The sequence below is a fragment of the Plodia interpunctella genome, chromosome 9, assembly GCF_027563975.2.
Source record: "Plodia interpunctella isolate USDA-ARS_2022_Savannah chromosome 9, ilPloInte3.2, whole genome shotgun sequence".
In the NCBI taxonomy this organism is placed as follows: Eukaryota; Metazoa; Arthropoda; class Insecta; order Lepidoptera; family Pyralidae; genus Plodia; species Plodia interpunctella.
Genome location: NC_071302.1, coordinates 1,924,618 through 1,952,048, shown reverse-complemented (window position 1 = coordinate 1,952,048; position 27,431 = coordinate 1,924,618). Strand labels below are relative to the sequence as shown.

The following is a 27,431-nucleotide window of genomic DNA, read 5'->3' as shown; positions in this document are numbered from 1 at the left end:
CTCAGAGACTTTCTACCGCTTCGGTCGAGCTGTCATACAAAACAAACTTAATTGTTGAGTTGTTCCAACAATGAAGTTTATACAGGTTTCTCGGCGCAATAAACGTGATAGGGATCAAGAAAGAAAACGAGTAGTTATAATAAGGCAAACACAGTTTTGCAAATTTATTCCACATATTAAACTGATACAAGATTGATACAAGTCGAGTTCTAACAGTATGGACATGCGCTATGTGGTCGAATTACAAAAAAGTTTAGTAGAGTATAATAAACATTACAGAAATCCTGACTTTACAATACTACTTCTTCACACTAATGCATTTTAATGGGAAATATGTATGTAATAAAAATAAAGCAAAAAAACTAAAGCAGGAACTAAGTCGGAAATGTTATCGATACAGACATGGGTGGTTTTATTTTAGCCGTAATTGCTAGAGTCGAGTTCATTTCATTCCATTAATTCATCCTCATGTAACCTAAGTTGTAAGTATGTCAAAAACAACAGTCAAACTCCTTATAATATAATAATTACTGCTAAAATACACATCACATCGCAAAATGCGTTCGCGGGAATAAAATATATTGAATAACATGTATTAAAAAAACAGACAGTCGATGGGTCGTCGACCCGAGCGCGCGACCGCAAACAGGCAACCGCGGCCGCGCCTCACGTATAATAAAGTATATATTAAATAATATATACGACTAATACGACTGAAAAACATAAGCATAACGGGAAACTTACATTCGAAACATTTCATAACGTCCTACTTTAAGATTTTTACGGAATCGATGCGTTACAAAATCGAAAATTGAAAATCAAATAAAAAACACATTTATATAGAAAAAGAGCGATCCCCTCGGTACAGAGCGGGGACCGGACGTAGCGGGCGCGTCATTCGGACGAGGGCTCCCCTGCGCAGCTTGTCGTGTCTCCAGACAGGGGTCATCCGTGCGCGGGCCCGGGGGACTAGCTCGGCGCCGGCTGCGGCCCGCCCCAACCGGCCGCCGCCGCCGCCGCCGCTCCTAGCCGCCGCTTCGTCTCGCCCCCTTGGTTCTGGTGACCCCCGTCGTATTTACGTTTGCCTGAAAACACGACGGTTATATCTTCTAGTCAAGGGACAACAGTTGCCTCTACGATCTATCTCCACTAACTAATACACAACAAGTAGGTACCTTAAGATGCTAGTTTCAAGTCAGGATATGACTGATATGTAAAGTTTTAATCTATTCTGGCTTGAAAATTAAATGATAAGTGATGGCCTAGTTAGACCATCGTCGGATAGGTATTATATATTAGGTAAACTATAAAAGGACTAGGATTTTTAACTACTTTCTAGCTAAGTACAAAGAATATGTAGTAAATTGATGACCTGGCATTTAACGTCAGAAATCAATAAAATAAAAAAATTGTAATTACTTTTTTAACAATAAGCGTAGCCAGATTTATGCCAGCAATTTACAAAGATTACGAAGGTCTCCCACAAACTTTATTAACGAGAGCTAAGAAAACATGGGACTCTGTTCGATCGAAAAGTCATCGTACAAAGCTAAAGTTTGTGGTAGCCCTGCTCAGAGGGGTAACTAGGGTGATGTGTGAGGATAGGGTGAGGATATTTACCGATATACAAAAGTATCATAATCCAGATTAGACGCAAACCATCAAACATGCTGAAATAGAAGTTTCCAGAAAGTTATCAAGGCAATGATTTGCTCGACCGAAAAAAAGAAAAGAGTCCAATGTTTTCGTAGCTACAATTTTGAATTTGGTTTTATGTACTGGGTTGTTGGCCACCCAGGAAGTTATAAAATGATAATTCAGCAATATAGGACATAGATCAAATTTTGCATTTTCCAATTATTGCAGCCAAATCTACTCCTAAGCAAACAACAAATTTAGATGTCGCGCCACGAGAAAACGCACTAATGGTGAAAAAAATATTTTATGCGGCGATATATAAACTTTGTCATTCAAGACTAAGTTTACTAGAATAGTGTGGCATCCGTTTGAAAAAATATAATTCTCAACAGTTTTCGAGCAGGGCATAGGCTTCCCTTTTCATTGCCACATATCGGATAATGTCGGACCCTCGGAGCTCAGAGATAAGACAGCGGCAGCTAAATCAAAATACATCCTTGAAAGTCGCCACACACAGAAACTAAAGGAGATGGATAGCAGTGGTATCTCTAGAAAACGCTTCAGGTCACGTGTGTAGTTTTACAAACACAGATAAGAAATATTTTCGCCTTCGCTTCGCCTTTGTTTAATAATAGGATAGTTGCCTATGTATAAAATACAATGTATAAATTCATTCACATAATGAACACGATAGTCAAAGTTCAATTTAATTTAATTTTTTATTTAACTATGAATAAATCATAGTAACATTTTTTTTATTACTATTTAGACGCTTTTGACATTTGTGACGTCACTTGTGCCCACTGTCATAAGCCCCATTATTATTTTGTTTTCGACACATGGAAAAAAGTATCTGATTTGACTTGATGGCAACTACCCTACTGTGCGACTTTAGCATAGCACTCACCTGGTAAACTTGGCTTGGCGCGCGGGTTGCCACGAATGGCGCTGGGCGTGCGGCGTCCACGCGCGGCGCGCCGCGCACCACAGCGGGGCCCAGCCGCGCCCGCCGCCGCCCCCCCGCGCCGCGCCCATCGCCCGCCCGTCCCACACGACCCAGCTCCCTGAGCACACCCAACTTTCAGACTAGTGTTCATGTATGCTGAACACGATTGCAAGCCAGCTTTTTACTGAGCGAGCAACTATTGGGACTATTCTTATAACTTCTTATAACTACAACTCATCAAAAGAGGCAAAGGAGACAGCTTCGCGGTTATCGGCATCAGGTGTCAACCGTGGGCACAAATTGTCGACTTTACGCCATATAAAAAGATGGCAAGATTAATAATAGGTTGCAATTATGAAGGACACTTAATTTTTTTGCATTTGACACAACTCGAATAAGAAGTCTTCTTCACTCCCCATTAGCTTACTCGCTCAGTCTGAACATGGCAAAGTAAAGCAACAACGGCAGACTGCACGTCATTGTTTACATGACAATTTAGTAACATCAAAATTCAAAATATGAATTTGGAATATTTCTTATTCGACTTTGAAATATACTGATTAGAATGAGAATCCAATAAGACTAGCAGTCTGCTTCAACTGCAGATTGAACTCGTGCAATCGTGTTCAGAATTGTATCTACGTACTCACAAAAGCCTAACGCGGTCCCACTAAACATTTCTTACAATTAACGCTAGAATAGTTACAGATCAAATCTATGATCTATGCTTTGTCTATGATTTATGTCAAAGCTAATGTAAAAGTGCATCTCAAGAGCGTTCCGATATAGCTAAAATCTCTATAGAAGATCCTAAAGAATAAAAGCAGTGATAATCAGCATATAGCTTCTATCTCTTGGCCCTTCAATCAAAAAATCGCCTTAGAGAATATGGGCCAATAAGGTTGAAGGAAAATAGGTCGAGCGATAGTGAGTTCACGCCCTTGTCGACAAAAAATAAGATAATAGGATAGAAATATCCCGCCTACGAGAATGCGGGAATGCAATTGGTGCAACAGTGCATGGTGCGTGCGGAGTCGGAAACATCTTGCGGGACTTTGTCGCATTAGGTTCGTGATGTGAATACAATATAAATATTATATTAAAATAAGTTATATTTAAGATTCGCAATGTTATATTAGCTAATAACTAGTCAATTATCTTGACTTCCCACTTTATAAAAATAATCTCACCGATTAACAATTTATACACATTTCGCTTTACTTGCGAAAGGCCAATAATTTTTAATAAATACTTCTCAAATATTACAACAAACATATTAGAATAACAATTGCAAGTAAGAATGTCGTTAGCAGACAAAATCTATCCAATTAAATATTTAAATTGAAATGTTTTTATCAATATTTAATGCGGATTAATAAAATCTTGCGGAAGTATGGATGTTACTGTGACAAGGTACCATAGGAAGTGCATTCAAAATAATGGAGGGGACTAGAAATGACAGATGCTACGCTTGCAGCTGCGATGCGATAGTGCATCACGCATGCAGTCAACGGACCAATAAAAGGGCCTATATCTATAGCCCCGCCTCTTAAAATGCACTGATACAATGGAGATTGTTTTTTTTTTCATTTCCGACATTAAAATTGATGACGCGTTGGAACCGTGAATAGGCGTTTTGTGACAACGAATTACGAAACGAGTTACGAAATAAAATTGCATAATGCAACAGTTAGCTTACGTCATTGTTCTTATAGTAATATTAGATTTAATATTATTATAGAAACAAGACTAACTAAAAATATGCTGGAAAGATCTGATCAATATTTGTTATGAAAAAAAAAAACATAAGCAGACGTTATATAAGAAAAGAAATTTCCACAATTTAAATAAGAAATTTAAGTGTGCTTAGTTTAAAAAATAAATTATTGTAGTGTGTGTTAGATACATGACACATGCAACTAAACTACACACCAACTTTTTTCAAAATCAGGATTGATCAAAACTTTTACTACGAACTATATAATTCAGAAAGACAATAATTGTGAAATTAATAAAACATTTGGTTTCCTAGGTTACTTTGTCTTGCTAAATTTAAATTAATAGGAAATACATGCAATTACAGTCGCCTTGCGGTTCAAAACCACTGAATATAGGTAGTAGTCATAAGTACTACAGAAAGGACTAAATCTAAAAGATCTAATTCAAGACGTTCGCTATATTTCGTGGCAATGACGCTACGACACTAAATCTAAATACGAAACTAAACGTCTTTGCCGCGACTATGCTACACTAAAACTTACGTACGTTTAGATAATTTCATAGACAAATTTGCGAAACAATCAGGTACCTAATGAAGCGACCAAACAGTCAAGAACATTCTAGATCCAAATTATAATTTTTAACAATAAGCTAGATATAATAGTACATTATAGCTACATTCTAAACATAGATTAACATTCACTAGATTTACTGATCATAGAGTACGCCTCGCTAAAGTTTACCTACTAATAGAGTACACTTATTAATTTTGAAACATCAACGGTACCTGAATGCCTCCGGTTAGATCGTAGTAAAGCGAGTTGGGCCCGATTCCGAGCTCATCGTCCTGAGTGAGGCATTTACCAAGCGGGTCAGTAAGTCTTCTTAACATATTCTCTACCTCGTTGAGTAACGAGAAATTAAACATTACTCGAGCGTCCCAAGCTGCGGAAAACACGGGGGTGCGGGGTGGGGCGAGCTCCAAGCGTGTTATCGGGTTAGTACAAGCTAGTGTTGCCGAAAAATCAATAGTTTTACTATCGACTTGGAAAATCTAGGATATCAATAGAATTCAAGTAACACTATCGAATTAGTGCAATACTATCGATACTATTGCTTTAGTTACTATCAATAAACTATATCGATAATGGACTATCGATCGGCAATCGGCAACACTAGTACAAGCAAAGCGAAGCGCTACGAGATGGGGGCGCGGTGACCTCAAGCGGTACAAACGTGAAATGGCAACTGAAAACAATATACACGGGCGCCACTGCAAATACTAACGCCGACGCGGACTGACTTTACTGATGGTCTATACTAGCAATCTAGCTTTTCAAAGACGATTCGTTAAACAATCGATAGGAATTGATACGATCTTTAATCTGTCCTTACGTGTCGGCCCAAATATTTGAGACACATGGTTATGGATATTTAAAATTAACGCCGAACGTAATATCTGAGAACATCGAGGCTCAGCTTATATATAACATTTTATCCAGTTTGGCATTCGTGCATTCCATATAAGCTTTTCTGAAAAGAGATGCTGGCCGGCTTTATTTCACCATCATGACAGACCTTCCACCAATACGATTGCGGTGTAGTCTGCATACTGCATTATACTTTTGGCGTGCAACATATCATGCCATCTTCCACCTCCCATATGATCCTGAGCAAGATAGCATGAGATGCTACGCGTATATTGTTTCTTATCTTAACGAGCGCAAGAGGTTCTATTCAGGATATAATCAGATATATGACGTTAAAGATATAGAACAGATAAGGAAGTATTCACTTCTCTTTCTATTAACTGGGTCATTTTTCTCTGTCCATCCATAGGGAAGACCAGTGTCCCAACAGCGGGAACCTAAATGGCCGAACTTGATGATCTTGCTCAAATCATACAACAGATCGCATCGTATGTAAGCTGCCTAAAATCAAATTCCTTCGATAACGCAATCGTCTTTGTCAAGGTCTTGACGCAAAACGACGCTTTCGCGAAATGGCATCGTGAAAAATACGGTCTCTCGCATAATTTCCCAAAACGTCATTTTTGCGAAATGTCTTCTACATTTTCTCCCTCTCTGGGAACTTTGGTTTTAAGTCTCAATAGAGAAAAAAATGAATAACATTTCGAAAATGAAATTTTGTTAAAGCGACGTGAAGAGGGCCAACTTTTCACAATGACATTTAGTGACAGTGACGTTCCGCGTTGAGACTTTGTCAAGTTGTTGGGCTTGGCACCAGCGTGTGCAGTGGCGGGTGTTGGGCGTGTTAGTGGGCCGGCGCAGGTAGACCTGATGGTGCGATCGCGGCACTCCCGCGCCCGCCTGCCCGCCCGCCGCTTCACATCACCACCGTCAGGCCTACACACTACCGTCTAGTGGTTAAGACTCACTCTCTTAACGCCTTTCTAATGGGTCTAGACTCTGTTTAAGTGCCAGAATTGTCTTGTTCTGTCTAGATAGTTACTGACAAGTACTAAGACAGGTTCTCTTGTCTCGTGGATATCTACTTAGTTCAGTTATAGTGATCAAAATATTTATCATTATGCTTACTGATGTTGTGGAGACAAAACAAACATTATCATTTTATTTTTAAAGTACGATATATCGTACGACTTTAGAGACTGTCGTTCTGGCTTATTTTTGCTCGCAACTCCAGAAAATACATGGTTTATAAAAATTGAATAAGGCCTTCGGCATTCTAACTTTGACTTGCAACCCTAAAAAAATAAAAAAGGTTGCTTCTTTTCGCCTCACAAAATAAAATGTGCTTACATGGTGCTTGGCAGTTTTATAAACACAGAGCATTGAAATTGTCCTGGAGCCATATTTTTAGACTCATTAGGTTTTAGATGTCTTTTTAATAAACAATTTTGTCGCTAAGATTAAGTCCCGTATTATCGAGGCGAGTGTATAGGCTTTAAAAGACAGAGTCTTTTACACCACTAGTCTTTACCGAGTCACTAACTCCATTCGTGGATGGGATTAAAAAAACAACATGAAAAAAAAAATTTGGCAACTCAAAAAACCGAATGATGAGTACAGCGACTAGTGACTAGTAAATAAGAGTGATAATTAGTGAGTGTGTGTGGGACCCACCGGTTGCGCTCTGTTGGGAGGTTGGCGGACGGCGGACGGTTGCGGTGGCCCCGAGTAATCAAAATAGAACTCATCGTACCGGTAAAATGGCTCATTGTAGCCACCTCGGTAATCACCGTACCCGTAATAGTCGTAATCATAATCTATAAACACACAACACAGGCCTTTTAGAGGCTAAGCTAAACTAACTCTAACTTACAATCTACCGCGGCATTGCGAGACTCCACGACACTCGTACTTTTGGAACGCATGCTGTCACTTAACTGGGTTCAAACGGGCAACTCCGACACCTTCCTTCTCGCTCACACACATCGGGTACGGGGCTCGCCGTACGTCGTCAAACTACATGCATCGAGGCCTCCAAACCCTCGATCATCAAACATGCTCTCTGCCTGTTAAGGACATCTCTGCACTTCGGGTTCGCACATGGACTTCTCCCACCACCGAGATCTACTACTAAACGACGACTCCAGACGTCTGAAGACATCTGTCATCAAAATGTTATGAATCGATGTAAAATGTCGCATGCATTAAGTCATTTGTTACAACACAGTGATGGAAATGTTCGTCTGTTCATAAGCCTGTATGCCCTACCTCTCAAAAAAACTTGGTTCTACGTCTTCGGCTGAAACCATGCACGTACCTAGTCCTAGCTCATTAATATCTAGCCTAGGAGATAGCGTTAATGAAACATGTTGTGTGGCCTTAACGATACACTTCAATTTATTTTTTGTTATGGTAATACTAGGGATGTTAATGGCAGCACTGAAACGGGTAATCCACAGTGTATAGTAGCGGCCATCTTGTTAGTAGGGAAAGTAGCGGATGTGCGAGTGTGCGCGTGGAGACCACACCGTGTGGGTACACTTCATGTGTCATCTGTGGGGTTACTCTGCAGATAGACCGAGGGACAAATCCACCACTTTTGATCGAAACAAATATTAACGGTTATCGGGGTCCTTCGACCTATCTTCAGTATTAAGACGTAGGTAGTAATTAAGTGCTTTGTGTTTCATGTATTCTTAGGTGGGGAGTCGAATAAGATTTTGATACGCTACCTTTTCAATATGATAAATATTCATAACATTGAAACTGATTAAATGCACATTAAATAAACTCACCGCATAAAATAGTCAAACACAAAAAGAACAATGACAACAGCTCAAAATCGTATCCCACGTCTTCACCCCCAAAATCCGAGTAATATGTATTTGTGTAATGTCATAGCTGATTCATACGACACCGCTCCCATCCGGCAAAATTTGAGTTGTAAAAGCGTCCTCTGTAAACATACTTCACATTGACAACAAATTGGCGGACAGCTCGCTGTGGTCGATGTAACCTCAAGAAATGATGCCCAAGCGTAATACAAGTTACCACGATAAAGAACAGCACTAGCATTTGATGTAACAGCGTTGACATTGACAAGTCTTCCATAGTTAACAAATTTTAATCTGCGATGTCCTTTGCGTATGTTCTCGGAGAAAGTCATATTGTGCGTAATGTCCTTATAATTAAGGTCATATTGTTGGGAGCGGCGTCGTACAAGTCAGAAGGCGAATGTCGTCAATACTGACCATAGTCTGGGCGGGGCTGCGGCGGACGCGGCTGCGGCGTGCGCCCGCGCATCGCGTGCACGGGCGAGCAGCTGCACCAATCAAATCTGACGGTTAATAGCCACACGTTATCGTTGCTCCTAGCTCAACCTTGCCTTTGCCCGGAACGCTAGCGCAACGCACGTGGGTTTCTACTCTATTAGTGCACGACCACGAAAACTAATGATGTTTTAGATTAATCGCTATTTATACAACTGCTTCTTATCGAGTTTCTTTACTAATAATGTGTGTCAGTTAAACTCTATAGTATAGCGGGACATTTCATACTAAGTATGTAATCCAACTATAAATGTAATGTAATGCAACTGGTAATCAAAAATCTGTACTTTATTTCTACAACTTATGAAAACTATTGAAATTGAAGACGGGATGCCAATGTTATGTGCTCTATTACAAATAGATATTGAAATAGCTACACAAGTAGATTGTAGAGAAACTGGGACATAACTTTTGTGTCATAAATACACTTTAGTTTTCGTGGCCAAATCTAAATTTGCGTTTCGCCTGCGGAATAATTGTGGGCTTGCAAATAATAAGTAATGACAACAAATAAATAAGAAAGGAAATCAAAACAGATACAAGAAACAGTCAAATAAAAATAATACGTGCACGACAGTAAAGGAGAAATAAATTTAACAAGCAATTTTACCCCAATTCTTGGTCCCTACATTTATTGAATAAAAAAAAATGAGAAATTGAGTTCTGGTGCGAGCATTTGCCAATGGTAAGAGATGTAAACTTTAGCTCGCTGAAACACGTGGTGTATTAAACGATTCCGAAACAAAATAGACGATCAAAAGGCAAAAAAAAAAATTCAAAAAAAGTTCATCAAAGACTAAAGAAACCAGAATATAAAACTACACGTTTTTAACTTCAAATTTCTATGTATATATCGGAGCACGCTTATTTATTTCCCCCACCAGCAGCGAACACCAGCGCCGCGGCGCACTCACCCGCCGCGCACGTGAAGCGTCTGCATCATGCGGCGCTCGCGCGCGCGCAGGATCTCCTCCTTCTTCTTCTTGTCGGACGGCGGTTTGGCCAGCGACACCTCCAGCCGCGCCCCGCCCATCTCCTTGCCGTCCAGCTCCTGCATCGCCTGCCATCACATATACCACGCGTTACATGAAGAATATTCTGGCGTGTGATTCTGCACTAGAATAGGAACCACTTCTTCCTTTGATGTTTTACGAAGCTATTAAGCGTCGTTCACTGTCAGGCAACAATTACATTCCCAAAGAGAGTTGACGTTAGACCAGTTATAAAATCACAGCCGAATCTTCCAAATGTGAGGATTTTTTACGCTGAACCCGGATTTCACTGCGTATGCTATACCTTATTACTATAGCATCGCTGTATCAGCATGTCGCAAGGGATAAATGATCTATCTATATCCTGCACGGCGTACTCAGACCCACATTATTTACATAAATGGAGAAGGCAAATGTCCATTCAATTGCCATTGCCAAAAAGAAATCTACCGGACCCATGGCTACGAAATTTGGTACACGGGTGTAACCTGGAATAATACTTAGGATACTTTTTATCCCGAAATTCCCACGTGAGCGAAGCCCCGGAGCGCAGCTAGTCTTATATAAAAAGCTTATGACAGAAGAGTATATTCGACAGCGGGTTCGCTTACATGGAAACTCAAATTCAAAGAATCGAGTTATGGGTGAATTTCACGAGCGTTTTGAACGCCGCCGTGGGCTATCATTAGTGTTTATTAAATTGTACCATACACAGTAATCAATTTAGTTATTCTATTTTATAAATAAGTAAAGTATTGGTACAATTTTAATTTTATAAATGTTTAATTTAAAAAAATGCTTATTCAAGAAAATGTGCGACGTGAAATTCACCCATGGGCTAACTCAATCTGTTCGATTTGTCCCTATATATTTATTAAGTTACCTTTACTGCGCAGTCCCGGTCATCGAAGTGCACGAACGCGTAATCCTTGATCTTCTTCACTCGCTCGACGGTCCCGTAACGCTCGAACTCCTCCTTCAGCGCCTCTTCTGATATCTCTTGTGTTAGATTTCTCACGTATAGTACCTTCACCTAAGCACACACGATAAGTATAGAATGCTGAACACTTTTTGTGATCAGTGAAATATTAAAGTCAAATTTCGATGTCTCTAGAAGAAGCTAGTGGTATTATGTCGCGACTGTCTGTCTGTATGAACGGGATAAAATCAAAAACTGCCAGACGGATTTATGTAGGTTTTCACGAATTCCCGAGGTTTATAATTTATTACGATTTTACGATAGCGACACCGTGGCGGCCCGCCAATTAAGTACTTAATGTATTAGCTCTTACTATTTTGTACAGTTTCTACCAAAAGAACAACATCCGTCATCATCCATAGAATTTCAATTTCTCTCCCAAGATGCATCACTGTTGATTTTTGATATTAAAGATCCTGGCAGTTGCTCAGACCGGGGAGGTTTCATACCATGCAGACGCTCGGTTTTCACTCGAGAAAAATCTACTTAGAACCAAAACATCTTAGTTGGTCATAACCTATTAGAAACCCTTACCTTACTCATAGTTTGTTCGTCGGGCTCTTCTTGAGGGTCCGCCCAATCCACTATTATATCACAGCCCCAAACCTGTTTACATAAATATATACATTAACACAATAACCCACGCAATGCTGACATATGCCGCGGTATAAACAAAATTCAGCCGATGTCTTGAAGAACTTAACATATGAAAAGGATTAAGTCAAACATCCACTTTGAATGAAAGAGTTTTTTTTTCGTATATATCCAACGTAAACTATGACGAATCAATGAAAGAAAAATTGCATGTGAACCATACATAAATTTAAGTTACTGAGCCCGTACAAAATTATATTTTAGTACAAACTCAATAAGTCCTTTCTTATTTTCTCTCTCGCAGCAGACCTGCAATTTTGCGACAACTGTATGTCTTAGTAGACATACAGTCTAATAGTTTAGACCTAGGTTAGTTTAGGTCTAATAGTTTAGACCAATTTTATTTTCCATATTATGATAATAAATATGTAGATAGCCGTGGATGTTCGACTTATTTAATACAAGCCTTAAAAATAATATACAATTAAATATTCATGCGGTACTACGACTAATGGAGACATGTATATACATTCCATGCAACATCGATCATTCCTAGAAATGAAATTCACTTAATTCTTTCAGACTAGCCAGCTGCTATCCAATGGTGATGAAAAATGAAAAATATTAATACATTTAAAATAGTTTCATTGTCTAAAACGGATCGTGGAACGGAAAGAATTTAATGGCTACATAAATTTAATGGCTACATAAAGTTGAAAGTCGAGAACATTTCAAAATTTCTCAGAATTAAAGTTTCAGGATAAAGATATACATAATATGAAATAAAAAATCTTAACTGGATCTGCAAGTATTTACCCACAGACTAAATTAAATACTGCGTATTGAATTAAAATAATCATTATTTTAATTGATCCTACATTTCCAGCAGCAAAGATTCTGACACTTCTAAAACATGCTCGAGAAAATTCTTTCTGATCCACGCGACTGACAAATATTAATACTTAGGCCTAAGGTTATACCTTTATTCTACCGGTGCCAAGCCTGCGCTTAGCTAGCGACGCAGCTTTGTGAGACTCGTATTCCAAAAAACAAAATCCTCTATTTTTCTTCTTGTCATCGGGCGAACTATATATTATTACTTCCACGAGGCCAGCTGCAAACACACCACGATTACAATAGCGGAATGACGTGCTCCTAGTGTTACAATCGATTTATAGCTAATGCTAAGTGATGTGGTTAAACTGACAATTTGCGATGGGGACATAACTAAGTTGGATTTTAACCCGCGATCTCTTTCCTGCGTGCAAATTATACTTTTAACTCTGGTAAAAAAAATCAGTAAATTCTTAAACGTTACTAAATTGTTATTAACAAAGACATTTCTAGTATTAGATTAATATCACAAAATTAAAGTGAAGAGATTTGTGGTTATCGTACACTAGATCAATTGATAAAAGCACAATCCTTACAGAGAACAAAGATCGCGGAAACCAGTCCAGACTTCAATGTCGTCACAAAAAATTACCAATTTGACCACAACACAAGCTTCCCTCTGCCCCTCGCGCATTCATTCCTTCAAGGCTACGAAAATATTAAGCAAATCAAACAATATTTCAGGAGAACATATACGGCACTGAAGAAGTCTATTCTAGAGAACAACAGCAAGATTCTCCAGTCATTACGGTGAGCATTCTCGACGCCAATCAATCAATTATAGTTCAAACGTACAGTACGCGAGGCGCGGCGGCCGTTTCAGCAATGGGCTTAAATACCCTTATTCACAACCATTCCAATTCTTATGTGTACGAAATTTTGGGGCATGCAAGAATACTTCTAATTTAGATCTGAATAGTCGATAAGATTTGGTATTAGAAGTGTGTCATTTACGCGAATGAAGAAGACTAAATTGCATGTAACAAATAATAATGTTTATGTACCTATATTAAGCTTAAATCCTAGTGACATTCTATGACATTCTATAAAGATATTTTTTATATTTTCAAATATAAATTACTTTTAGAGCCTCATTTAAAAATAGATGGCAATCTATCGGCTCAAAATTTTGCTACGAATAAAATGGGTGATAGACTTTTTATGCAATGGTTTCCAATATTAACAACCATTTCCGATGCTTGCGACTAAGGTTCACTGCGACCACCGCGCCTCGCCACTACGAACCGAATAGCACTTATTATGAATTCGACAAGGACTTACGTGCGTGCCTAGTAAACTCCTCAAACAAATCGTCCCGATCTCGGTTCTTAGGGATATTCCCCACGAATAACCGGTGATTGTTAAAGGAGACTGTAACGCCAATCTTTTTCCCCTTTCGAATTTCATAATCATTCAGCTGCAAGAACAATCGAGGGAGAATAGCCAACGGCCGGGGTAGAGTCGCGCAGCGGCGGCCTCTCCGGGCCCAATGACTGGAGACGCGGGGGTGGGGGAGGGGAGCGCAGTGGAGCGGGGGCGGGGGGCGGGCGGGGGCGGAGGCGGGGGGACGGTGCAGCGGGAGGGGGAGCGGACCAAGCGGGACGCCTGGTACAACAATGTGCTGCCTACTGACCCGGGAGGGTCTAAGTTGTTCCATGGTCACGTCATCGGATTCTGGTGTGTACGATTGCCAGACATGGTGATGTGTAAATTCTGACAATAATAGTTGAGATAAACTGAAAGGGTAGCTCATTTTTTGACGTTTTTAAAAAATTACAATCGATTCGTTTTTTTTGAGAAAAAAGGGAACAGCGATAACTAGTTGATATTGAATACTTATATAGCTCTGATAGCTTCGACACCTCCACGGCTGTAGCTATGAATGACGTGACCATAGACAACAGCACATCGCCGCAGCAGACCAGAGCAAGCGGGCACCCAGCGGTCCACACCAAGCCCACGCATCAACCCACCATAACTTAATCATTCAATGACATTACCTGTTAATTTACCAAACTCTTCCAGTATCTCCTCTTTGCCTTTAGACTTGGGAATGTTGCCGACGAAAAGTCGCAGATTCGGAACGCTAATCTTAATTCTCAGAGTCTTCCCTGGTTTTATTTCGTGATTATCGAGCTGTGGGAAAAATAACAAGGGAACAATTTTGAAAAGTGATCGGTTGGTCCGGGCCGACGACCGACGCCGTGCGGGAAAAACGGGAATTTTGCAGTTTTGATGAATTTTGAAGGTTACGATGAGGCGCGCGCGCAGATCGCCCGAAACATGACGGTTAGAGCCAATCGGATGAGTTAACTGTCTTTGATGATAAGCCAAAGTGTTGTATTTAGCAAAGAGGAGAGCCTGAGATCTTAAAGTTCTCAGTTGGAGAACTTTTCGAAGCCAATTCAAAGTTAACCCTGTAAGTGGACCGTTTGATGAAGTGAAAATAAAAAGAAGCATAAGTGTGATGGAAACAAAAAAAAAAATAAAGTCAAAGCAACTTAAAATTGAACGAGGTGCAACAGTAAGGGATGATATCTCAGGACAAGCGAGGCTAGATCATTATAGGAGTTATGTTTGCACAATAATTATAAACCAGAAATATGTGATCAATTTAAAATATTATTTATAGAATTTTAGAATGTTTATTAACAAGACTTCAGCGAACTGTTTTCACTTATAACACATCTGACGTTTCGTAGGACATTTCAGTCAAAAAATAAAGTGTAGTGTAGTGAAAAATTGTTCGTAAGGAGTTCATGTAAGTGTCTCAGTTATGTGTTCTAAGTCATAAAAAGCAAATTTGAATTTTAGATCTCACATATCCCTGATTGGGTTTTACACAAATCAGTGATTATACAAAGATGGCGGCCAAACGCGTGGAAGACAATATACAAATTTTGAACACCAAAAAGATGACGAGTCAATATAGTACAATATATTTATATATCCTAGTCCTTCACGTATATGTCTGCGCATTCAGTCGCACAGTTCATTTGTTTCAACTGTGAAAAAGAAACAGAACTAATGATCAGAGGAGTGCAAAAAATAGGTCAATGTACGCCATTGAAACGTCATGTGGTTTTGGTAAAACGCCTAAAATTACCATGCAAGTGGCCGCCGAGTGGTGGGATATTAATATCATGCTTTAAAATGATAGAAGAAGCTTAAATCTATGTCTCCCAATGTGACTGACTATATCGACAGGCAAATGATTGGGACTTGCAAAAATACTGATGATTACTAGTAGTCTTGCAAGTGACGCCTTGGTTTGGTGACTTCAGAACTATTTGGTAAGATAATGTAAATTGCCGAAATAATCGCTATTCAAATCTAGACCTTATATTAGACAGTAAAAGGTATAGATTCGAAAGATTCAACTAATAGATAATGCAATTACGACGCGGGTAAATTGGTCAAATTAAAATAACTCTTATGACAATATAAATAGAGTGACAAATAGAAATCGCCAAACCGTCGGCAGCATGTGCTGTGATTCTGTTAATCTTTGGGATTGTACTTAAACATTCGGCGATTCACCTGGAAAGTAGATGTCAAATTAGAATAAATTTTGTTTCAAATTAATACACCAATCAAACATTAAAATGTAACAGAGTAAACAACAAAAGGCTAACTTTTGACTCAATTTCGTGTTACCAATTGAAATTTACTGATAACGGAATGCAATTTCTTGCGATAGTGTGCTGTATATGTCGTTTACAGATAAGTACGATAACATCCATGTAATATAAATAAACGTCTAAAATTGGTGCCGTCAATCGCACTTTTGGGTCAAACGAATCATCAAGGTTGTAAAAGGAGCATTCGACAGTGCGATGAACTTTGGCATCAATTTTTGAATCAAAATCGTAAAGCTTGCAGGTCGACAAATTTTAGCGCGTGGAGTATTTTTATCTTGAACGATGACGAATCGGGCATACCTGCCATGACCTCAATTCAAAAATTTTGTGCGATTAATTTCCGCAAGTACGCGCTAATGTGTAAATAGTGTTTTTTAACATTGACCTAGATATCAATTGAGTACATGTACTTGAGTATTACCGAATCAAAATGTAATGCTTCAGAAAGAAAATTTGAAATAGATCAATGTCAAAAATTTGTCATTTCCTGAAAACTTCGACAGATTAATGGATCGGCTCATGACCGATATCATATAGGGTGATTGGTCGTATTGTAAATTGAGCCTAGATAGATCTATAATAGTTTATGCGCGAACCAAAAATTGTCAACCTACAAACAGACGGAGCGAATGACAAATTATGTTAGTTGTCCGATGCCGCGGCAAAACTCAGGAATAGTTACTTCGCAAAATGATGAAAAATATTCCCCTCAAAACAATAAAAGCAACATTAAATCCCGAATATTTACAGTACATTAAACACGAACACGATTTTTCATTACGAGAAGTGGAACAACCATTCCTTCATAAAACAAATCATGTCAAAAGGATTCAAAAATTTAAAAAAAAAATCTATTGCAGTGCCTAGACATGATTATAATACCGCGGGGCAACAAGATTCACTCGCCACAATAGTAGTTCGGCAAACGCGGCGCTAGAATCGCTAACAGCAACATGGCTAGATCTTATTATTGACTTACATATTCGTGGCGCGGACTCTATGCATGCATCAAGTGTCACAGATAAAGTATTAGTAGTCAAATATTCTATACGGAACTGAATTTAAATCCTTTCGACATTAAAACAATCAAGACATCAGAAATAAAGACTGTTAACCACATATAAACAGTTTATTTTGAGCGCGCAATTACGATTTACGGACAATAACTACATGTATTATTATTATGATCCTTTTTTTTTTGTTTCACGTCCGTGCGTAGCGCAGTTTTGCTATTTACATCTCACAATCGAGTCGACTCAAAGTGAGACGCAGCTAACCAATCACAGTGCGCCATTGTGACGCAACGTCAACCATACTGCAATGTGATTGGTTCACTGAGTCTCACTCCGAACCGATTCGATGGTGAGGAGTGAAATGCATACCCGAACTTCGCCCTCTGTAATAAGCGACATCAGAATCTAATGACCTACCGACGCCAGAGGTGATACGTCACATTGACATTTTACATGGAATATTGCGATCGCAGATAAATGACTTAGAGAGCCAAAAATAGTGTAGTTTGATAAAGATGGACCTAGTCTTGAAAGAAGTTAGCTAATTTTAAACTATCGCGTTTTTAAATTACTTAAAACAGGTATTAAATTTACTCTAATTTGATAGACAACAGCGTCTCTCACTCGGGCACATATTGTCTATATGTATTCTTTTGACAATTGCTTTTGGCTAAAAAAGGGCTCGCGTACCCTAATGAGATGGAAGATTACCATTCAACCAGGGCGATCTCATACAGCACGGTAGATTGGGCCTTGTACCGGGCACACGGACAAAAGACATTAGCACTCTATCCCGCTTACTCCTGTATATATAGTACGCGTTTCTCTTTCTTGTACGAGCGAAACGTAGTGTATAGTTGTCTCTGTGTACGGGCGTGAAGCTGTGGGGCTGTGGTGGAGCGTATACAAACCTCGATGACGGCGCGCTGCGTGGCGTCGCGCGTGGTGAAGGTGACGAAGGCGTAGCCGCGGTTGGTGCCCGTCATGGGGTCCATCATCAGCCGCAGGTCCCAGATCGTGCCGCACCGCTCGAACAGCGGGATCAGCTCGTCCTGGGGGCCCACTGCCGTCTTACTCTCTCTCCTTCTCTCTCAACTGAGCCTACTCTCGATTGCCGAATGTAATTTTTTAATATTCAGCAGCGAATTTGAGTCTGACGTCAACCCTTTTTCGGAATGCTACTGTTGCCATTAAGGCTTTTAATCTCTTAATACGCATGTAGCATGACATGATAAATCATAATAAACATCTTTATCTATTTTCATAGAATATAATATCGTTGAGTTAGTATCCCATAACAAGTCTCAAAGTTAGTTTGCGGTTAACGCAATCTGTGAGATTTGTCGATACATATTTATTTATTTATCTCATACAAAGCGGCAGATTGGGCCTTGCAAAACCAAAAGTTTCTGAAAAAGAACTATGGACTACATTTCGGTCATACACTAAATCTGAGTCTATAGGTTTCTATGTCTAAGAGTACTTTGGACGGTGGTCGTTACCTCGTAGAGGTCCTTGGGAATCTTCCCGCAGAACACCTCGCAGCCGGCGCCGGGCGTGCCGCCCTCCCAGCCCGGCGGAGGCCCGCCATACTTGCGTTGACCTGCAAGACAAAAGTACTACAGTTAATTAAAAAATACACCTATTTTTCGCCTATTAGTGCACCTAATGGTGCACCCAGCATTGGCGACCAACGAGGGAACCCTTCAACGGTTACATCACATACATTTGTCACGCGTTGAATGCTAGAAGATCTCTCAAAATGTATATGGCAAATATAAAATTTTTAAAAATTGTTATGTTCTATTTCAAGTTTCAGCGTGGTTGGCAACAAATTGTTTAAAATAGAGACCTTTGGAAGACAAAGAGGCCTTTACCCAGCTGTGGGACACATTGTGGGCTATTAAAAAAATATTTTTTTATTCACAAATTGTAATATCTTTAAGGCGTGGCGAATATTATTCTAATGCTTTTTTTTTGTTTGTGGCAAATAAACTATTATAATGCTAACCTGTAGTGACATCTAACGTGTACCCGGTCCGAGCGAGGATCTGCTTGATCTTGTCCTCGTCGGGCCCCTTGGCCGGCACCGCGGCCGCCAGCGCCGGCGCCCCCTGCACACCCGCTCTGCTTTTCTGTCTGAAACACCGCATCTCTTGTCACAGTCACACCATTTTTATTTCAGGGATTATACCTTCACAGGCACTTGTTCATGTCAAACGTGTTAAATCATTAGATATTATAAAGTACCCCTGTCGCGCCTGTCGCATATGAACGCGATAAGCTCATACTACCGAACGGATTTTTGTACGGTTTCCACAAGTGTGGTTCTCAGGTTTTATAATTTTATTAAAATCTGTTCAGTACATTTTGCGAGATTAAATATCAAAAAGAAAATGCGACGATATTGTTATTGTAAGTATTGTTATGTATCGCTGTGTCCATATTTTAAATTTTAGAAAGACTTCGATGCATTCGGTTCTTATTGGCTATTCTCCAAATAGTTAAATCAGATACTTTTTACTAATGTCAAAAACAAAGTATATAAGGAGCTTGCGAAGTCACGAATTTTGAAGACAAAAAGCATTTCTAAAATACTTAATAATAATTAATTTAAATAATTAATGAGACCTAAAAAATTGTAAATCTTAAAAGTGATCAATTAATGTGACATTTAATTATCGTGTTTGGTTATTTAAATACCTCCACACATAATTTTTCACCCTCCTGTCGAATAGCCAATTACCTCATAAGGGAATTGCCTTTCAGATCTTATCTAATAATCTACTTAATCTACTATTCCAGTTTGAGGTATTGGCAAAATAGATTCATACGTTACCAATTACATATGACTGTTTGATGACTAAATAAAAATAAAAATTTAAAACACTAGGCGTAAACCTATGTATCTTTGAATAACACCAATACATATGACAATGACGAGTATTTAGTAATTATTATATTAGTCATTATAGAACAAAGGATGTTATTATTTAAAAACACGACTAGAGTTATTCTGTAATAAGCAATAAGCTAGCCACTTATTATTTGAATTAATATTATGTAGATATAACAAAAGTTAAACCTTCACACTATACTGTTTGTTATTTCTTTTAATGTTTCCCTGATGATCTGAGTTGTTTTTTTAAATACCTCATTTTTAAATTATAGTTCAAAACCATGACCTACTCATTAATATTTTTTTTACTGCAATTTGCACTTAAACAAAATAGGTAAGGTAGAAAATAATATAGGTACAAAATAGATAGCCTATGCGCTTACAAGATTATAATCATGCAAAAACTTGGAACTACAATAGCTGAATGCTTAGGGAATTCCGTCTTGTTTCGCCATCGACGGTCGTAAAATATAGCGGATATCTCGAAATAAAAATATGTATAAGGTCACATGGCCAGACTTGCTAACGAGCTTAAGAACCTCGCAGATGTAAGTGAACAGGTTAATAACCAATATAATATCAAATTTGATCTATTGGAGCTGTAGTTATCTCATAGGAGCTAACGCCTTAGGGGAGGGCGCTACTATCCTAGGATCTCCTTAAGAAATATTTCTTCTGTAAGAGATATTTTATCTCCTCCTTACATAAGAAATGAATGGACTCTGTACAGTACATCTCTAGAAATTCAGCCGCATATCATGATTTAAGTTTTTAATTTTATTCTTGCCGTAAGTTGGACTGCATGGTCCAAATTTAGAATAGCTCCGGAATAACAATACTTCTTTAAATTGCATGAAATAATATAAACGAGAATGTCGAAAAATTATACGAATGTCGAGGACCTGCGGCGACCATTACATTTTGGAACAATTTCAAAAAGCAACGTTTTATTTATCAGTGATCGCACTTTTACAATAACGTTTTACTTTTCACTTGCACCAGCTCCTTCTATTTACTCATAAAATTAGGGGATTCAGCCGATATTTTATTGCTCCCGGATCTCCCAATCCGGTCATGCTCTAATGATAAAATCTACATTTAAAGATAGTTTAATAGCAAGTCGTATCAACATCAGTATCTGATAATACTATCCATAATATTATTTTGAGATGCCATCAGAGAATATTTTATTGCAATATGGCTTTATGAGGATATTATTAATACACGTTCTCGATTTTCGATCTTCGTATTGGAGCAATAAACTCCAGTCCATTCCATAACGATAAACATATGTTATAAGAAATAATTTATAGATAACAAGGTGCATTCCCCTTTGTGCAGTTTTCAGCAAGAAGTGCTAATTTGACGCATATTAGTAACCTCCTACAAAGGACAAAGATCTCTTGGGAAATATTCAAGTCATTGTTACTGGAATGGCCGCAAAGACGACACGACAAAAAATACAAATTATCAATACCTACCGTCTGGCGAACCAGTGGTCCATATAATTTCGTTCGGAATTAAATTCCAACGGTTGACTATTGTAGTGTGTCAAATCAATTTTTCGAGATTGCGACCCAAATAGGAGGCTGCAGTTGGCTCCCCGCCAATGTTTTCATTGTGTTGCCAAGCGAAAAAATTACTTACCTATAAGTTTTCATGACTCCACATAAATAGGCACTCTTATTAGATACATGCTCGAGATTTGAATCTAAAAACTGTCCAAGTACACTTAAAGCACCGTCGGATGGAAATTCTTTTAAGGCATCTAACGCACGCTCATCCAACTCCGCGTGCGCTAGCTTTCCAGTCTTATAAATGTCGTCCAGCTTTGCAGCCACCTGAAAACGAGGGACCTTTCATTAGACAATGTTTACTAATTAAAAATATAAGACACACACCGACATACAACATAAGACAGCTTGGACAGCTAAATGTGGACTTCGAGTTTCGCAACTCTTGGCTTTTTCTACCCCGAAAAGGACAAAGGTCCTAAGAAGCCACGTTTGTCAAGTCTTTATCCTCCTCTAGAAAACCAAAAAATAACTTTTCTAAAGGTTGAGACCCCTACTCATGTCTGTGGTTGAGACGCATGTGTATCGATGGTAAAATAGTAAATTTGGTACAGTAGTCATTCTGATAATGGGACATTTGAAAGTTGCCATTCTGATACTGTAATAATTTTGATAAAGACCACATGAGATTGTAAACCAGTCAGACTCGTGTATAGTATAGTTTTCATTGACCCCCACCTTATTTCGATGAAGGAAAACATCGAGAGACAAGCTGCACTCCATTTGACCATTATCATCAGCAGCAAATAGGTATAATTGCAAAATCGTTAATATTTAGCTATGTTTTAGTAGATCTTTTAGTAGAATTTTAAGTATTATGTGTCCGCTATCAGAAGCCATAATGGCTGGAAGTCTAGACAATAGAGTAAGGTTTAGTATTCTATGTGTTTAATCGAGTTGGGATCATCCTCCGATAAGAAATGAGTACTAAACCCCAAGTAGGTAATCTAAGTCAAAGTAGTGAATCATAGTCTTATCACTGAGGCGTTAGGCGTGTTAGCTCATCTCTGTAGGCGAGGCGAGTATGCCTACTTTCATTGCACAATACAGAGGCTTGGTATTTCAACTGAACGTCATGCAAACAGGTCTAGTTGGAAATACCCAGGTAGTGTCACAGCGTCTGTGATAGGTCGTGTATTCGCGCGCTTTTCTAGCGCAGCGACGCCGTGCCAGTTTCAGAAATTTTCCACCAGTCGGCGCCTTTTACCACGTGGTGAAACGCGCGTAAGCCGAGAGGCTGTCGAGAAAAATCACCCGTCTAGCCTCTGTTGCCTGTCCGCTCTGTTCGCCAACCTTCAGAACTCCATACTTGGCAAAGCGTATGCAGCCTTTTATTCGCTAGTTTTTGAATTTACTCAACTCGCCATTTGAGTAACCTTTTACATATTATTAAGACTCGCGGTTGATGTTTATGAACGGCAAGACTGACGAGCTAAAATCAATTCTTTTTATAAACTTCAAAGGTACATAGCAACAATTTTTAAGCATGTATGAATGTTTTTGCAGGTACTGAACAGAGATAAGAATGGCAGAGGTCACTTTGTATCGCAGTGAAAGTGCATTGCAAATGGCACACGTATGTATCGTTAATACTGGTTATCAACAGTACACTGATATAAGAAAACGTGAGGTGTGGTCAAACTGAAATCTAACTGGCTAAGCAGAACCCACTTTTGGACATGTGAAAAATGCACTTGTTGGGCCTAATGTTTATTTTTAAAAAACGACATTTTAGTAGAGACCATATGGTCAATTCACTTATGTATTCAACTGTACACCATGTTACATTCACCTGCATCATGTACATCATGTTTCATACAAAACATTAGGATATATGTATATAAGAAATTATAGGTGTGGTCAAACTACTCATATTCTGACTCAACATAACTTATTCTGTTCCAATTTTTTTTTCATTCCAAAGGCTTTATAGGTTGTAAAAGGTAAATATTTTATACAATTGGTAACAGATTAAGAAATATGTAATAACATATAAATTTACATAACATGCCAAACTAGTAACCTCATGGGTAATACAAATTTATAAATGGGTAGAGTAAATTAAACTACATTACATAATTAATAAAAATATTATGTCCATGGAATACCTAAGTCTCAAAAAAATAGAGAAAATAATTACTAACACTTATTACAAATGTTAATAAGTTCATAAAAGATTCTTATAAGAATATTGACATGTAAATTTGTCCAAGAAAGATTCCAATAAGTTTATTACAGCACTGATAATTTGCTTTAAGGTTAATACCAAGTGGCCTTTTACATCTCCTGATATCTATAAATAAAGGTTTGCCTTTGTTTCCAAAGCACAACAAGAGACATTGTTAAAATTTTTAAAGTGAACAAGCCGACAAATGTTCCAGACTGAAAATATGCATTTTAAATATTTTTTTTTGTTTAATTAATACACTATCCATAGTAGTATGTAAGTGTCAAATTATTATGTAAGCAAAAATGGTTACTTGGACAAGTCATACAAGGAAAAAAATTTTTTTCATTTGGGTTCGCAACAAACTCAATTTGCTTTTTATTTGTAAAATCAGTGGAAATATTGTGTAAATAGTAATCTATAACTATAACATTAGATTTAATCAGTCAAACACATGCAAAATAATTGACTTGAGGCCTACCTTAGGATCCAAGCCATAGTCGATGAGTTTGCGGTAATCCGGTGTTCGGCCAACTTCGGAGTCCTTCCCAGGTACCTCTTCAATGGATATTTCTCCATTACCCTCCGCCATTCTGCACAAATTTTTTTACATGTAGGAATACACACACTGCACTGTTCTACTGCAACTTATGCATCAGAATTATCACAAGTTGGTTATATCTTTGATGGAGTTATTCCTGCACTAAATGCTGGAACTCCTTATGACCTCGTATACCTCGTAGGTGATGTCATCAAAATATCAAGAAGGCCACGCATTTATACTTGAATACTTCATAAACTTACTAGTTTTAATATTTGTAAAATTACATAAATAAATATTTACCTTTAAATTGTAATTTTTGTAATTTTGGAAGAAAATGATTGCTCTCTAATCGTCCGAAAAACAAAAAAACAAATGATGTTCAAACATATGAAAATGTGAAACAATGGTATTTTGCACTCCTCATTCCATCGGTGAAGGATAAATTTCAAAAACCGAATGCGCGGGTCATTGTATTCTTGTAGTGAAGGGACACTATCTTTTTAGCAGGGCCTAAAAACGAAAAATCGAAAAATTATGAAAAAAAAATCGAACACGGCACTAACATAAAAGAAGATGCGAAATCCGGCGGTCAATGACCGAAATAACACAGCAGAGTAAATTGTGACAGCTCCCTATAAACTATTACACTTTACACTTTCAACAATATTCACTTTAAATCACTTTTACAGTCCTTTTGTAACAAAATACAAACACTAGAAACTTTCCGCGCATGAATCTTTACTGTATGCAAAACTGCAATAAGTTGAGACTGCAACTGCATTGCACCCGATAAGAACCGGCCGGCGGCGCGACCCTCGATTTCCAAAAAGAATCCAATTGGAAAGAATTGAGGAAATTCCAGAAGTTACAAAACACTATATTTCACAATCACCAAATGAAAAAAAAAATACTAAGAGCACTGTATATTGAAATAATTACCTATTAATTTTGCTAGATAGTGGCCGAGACAGATATGGCGGCACCGCGCGACGTCAACGTGACCGCCGGTACGGGGTTCTCATAACGACGCGCGCGGGACATGCAACGAGGAGTGCATTCAAAGTTTTAAAGGCACTTTAATTTGTTTTAAATGATTTAACAATCTCTCTGCTTGAAAGACCAATTGCGACCGCATCGAAATATAAAATTAAAATTTTATTGCACAGAGAGTTTTTGCAATGGTTGCGAATAATTTTGAATGTGAAAGAGCGCGGCGCGTCGCGCAAGGCTGCCGGCCGCGAGGTGAGACAGGCTAGCGGCAAGACGGCGGCGAGCGAGAAGCCGAGAGTGAGGGGGGGAGGGTGTTGCAACCGGCGGTGCAGCAGCGACGACGCCGTACCGAGCTCGCTGCATACTTGCATGCATACGCACACTTGCAAACCCTTTGACCTTCGTTACTCGTAATCGATTCACTGTCAGAGTCTCGGAGTTTCGCCTTTGTTATTGCATTTTTTTTTTTAATATATCACACCTTTCACTTAATGTATCTTATTTATGTGTAGATATAGTTACACGTAAATAATCACCTAACATAACATTTATGTTAATAAAATAATATCCATTTGTAATACGTAAAATCAACCATGTTTTTGTATTTTCTTATATGAATATTTAAATTAATATACTAATATAAATTGGAAAACACTATACCTATGAACATATAGCAACTATTCGTACTTATAAGATAATTTTTAAGACTTACAGATTCAAATTTAAATTTAAATTGAATCAACTAGCAATCATTGTATTATACGTGTATTCACTCTATAAAGATCACACGGTTACTAATCGACATGGTCCAATAGTGGAACAAGGTTCATTACTCTTTGATATGGAAACGAAGGGATAAAAGAGTTAATCGCAGTAACCCCTTACTTCAGTTCGCTTACACCTGCTGATCATCGAAGCCGTATGTATTCGCGACACATACACATACTTAAAACTGGCCTTCGTTTTGTACTTCATGTGCATGTGTAAGAAACTCTGATCTGTATCCGCCGCAATATCTGGGTAGGTAGGGCGGCTACTGCGGGTGCCTCGTATTATTTAGACAAGGTTCTTACTAAGCCCTTACAACCCGACGCCAATATGAATCTTACTCGATAAGTCTGTCATGTCGAAAATCGTGTAGCTGACCATATACTCTTCATTTCTTTATAAAACACGGGTGTCTGTAGCAGCACGACAGACACACTTCCTTTCTCACATTTTCTTATATCAATAGCATTAAAATATTGCAGTAAAATGAACTCTCACCGAGTATCCGGCCAACGTTGGATGTTCCTGAGAAAGATTTCGCTCACGCCTTTAATTTCTTACAATAGATTCTATGTGAAGTTTACAGAATTAGATTCGTTTAATTTGAAACTAAACAAATAATTATGCATAAAACGATTTTGTAACAATATATTTATTATAAGTAAAAAATATGTTTTACTCTAAAAACCGGTAAAACAATTGTGTAATATTAGGAATTTAGGGCAACACTATTTATTTCCGGATTAGAATGCAAAATTGAATGAATAGTAAAAATAGAAATGTCCATAGTGTAAAAATTCTTGAATGAGTCATTCACTAAAACTTTTCAATGAAGGTGTCAATTCAAATTGTTCTAAATTTTATTTTGTTTATTTTCGGCTTGTTTTTTCGTGACGTCAACATTAATCGGACCTAAACAAGGTGTTTTATGACCTATTTAATGTTTATTATGTAATTGTTTGTAATTTTTCTCTTTGGTACCTATAATCAGCCGTTCATTTACAAGAGAATGAAAGAAAATAGTGAATAGATAGATACGTACCTGTGTTTATTACCCAGGTGGGTGTAAATTACTATTCATAATTGCCTCATTAGGTACATAGTTTTTAAAATTAAGTTAGTCCAGTTTGTAAATGAAAATATTGTCCAATTTCTACTTACCCGATTAGGTTAGATCTTATTAAAATCACTGATTATCCGTTACGAACACACACATGTATAAATTGCATTGTTGTCCATTATAACATAACATTTTTGCAAAGTATAGCATAGCAAGCCACCGCAACTGATCTACCTACCCACTACATTCGCAAA

General features: G+C 38.2%; 1 protein-coding gene across 18 annotated transcripts; it reads right to left on the bottom strand.

Moving 5' to 3' along the window:
• Positions 1–134: 134 nt before the first annotated feature.
• On the bottom strand, positions 135–27,431 carry Syp (Syncrip). Of its 18 annotated transcripts, XM_053750104.2 has the most exons (18): positions 25,299–25,621; positions 24,660–24,869; positions 24,297–24,408; positions 21,722–21,915; positions 19,187–19,314; positions 18,678–18,778; positions 18,087–18,227; positions 14,522–14,657; positions 12,608–12,741; positions 11,568–11,639; positions 10,938–11,087; positions 9,977–10,122; positions 8,985–9,070; positions 7,408–7,550; positions 5,091–5,204; positions 2,546–2,702; positions 1,621–1,670; positions 135–1,085 (listed from the first exon to the last, which is right to left on the bottom strand). In XM_053750104.2, exons 3-17 carry the CDS (start codon positions 24,405–24,407, stop codon positions 1,648–1,650), a joined length of 1,836 nt encoding a protein of 611 aa, XP_053606079.1. In that variant the 5' UTR covers position 24,408; positions 24,660–24,869; positions 25,299–25,621; the 3' UTR covers positions 135–1,085; positions 1,621–1,647. The 18 variants fall into 18 exon arrangements, with proteins under 18 accessions (XP_053606079.1, XP_053606072.1, XP_053606071.1 ...); XM_053750097.2 differs by lacking the exons at positions 1,621–1,670; positions 14,522–14,657 and adding an exon at positions 13,803–13,938 and having other exon boundaries at positions 25,299–25,622; XM_053750096.2 differs by lacking the exon at positions 1,621–1,670.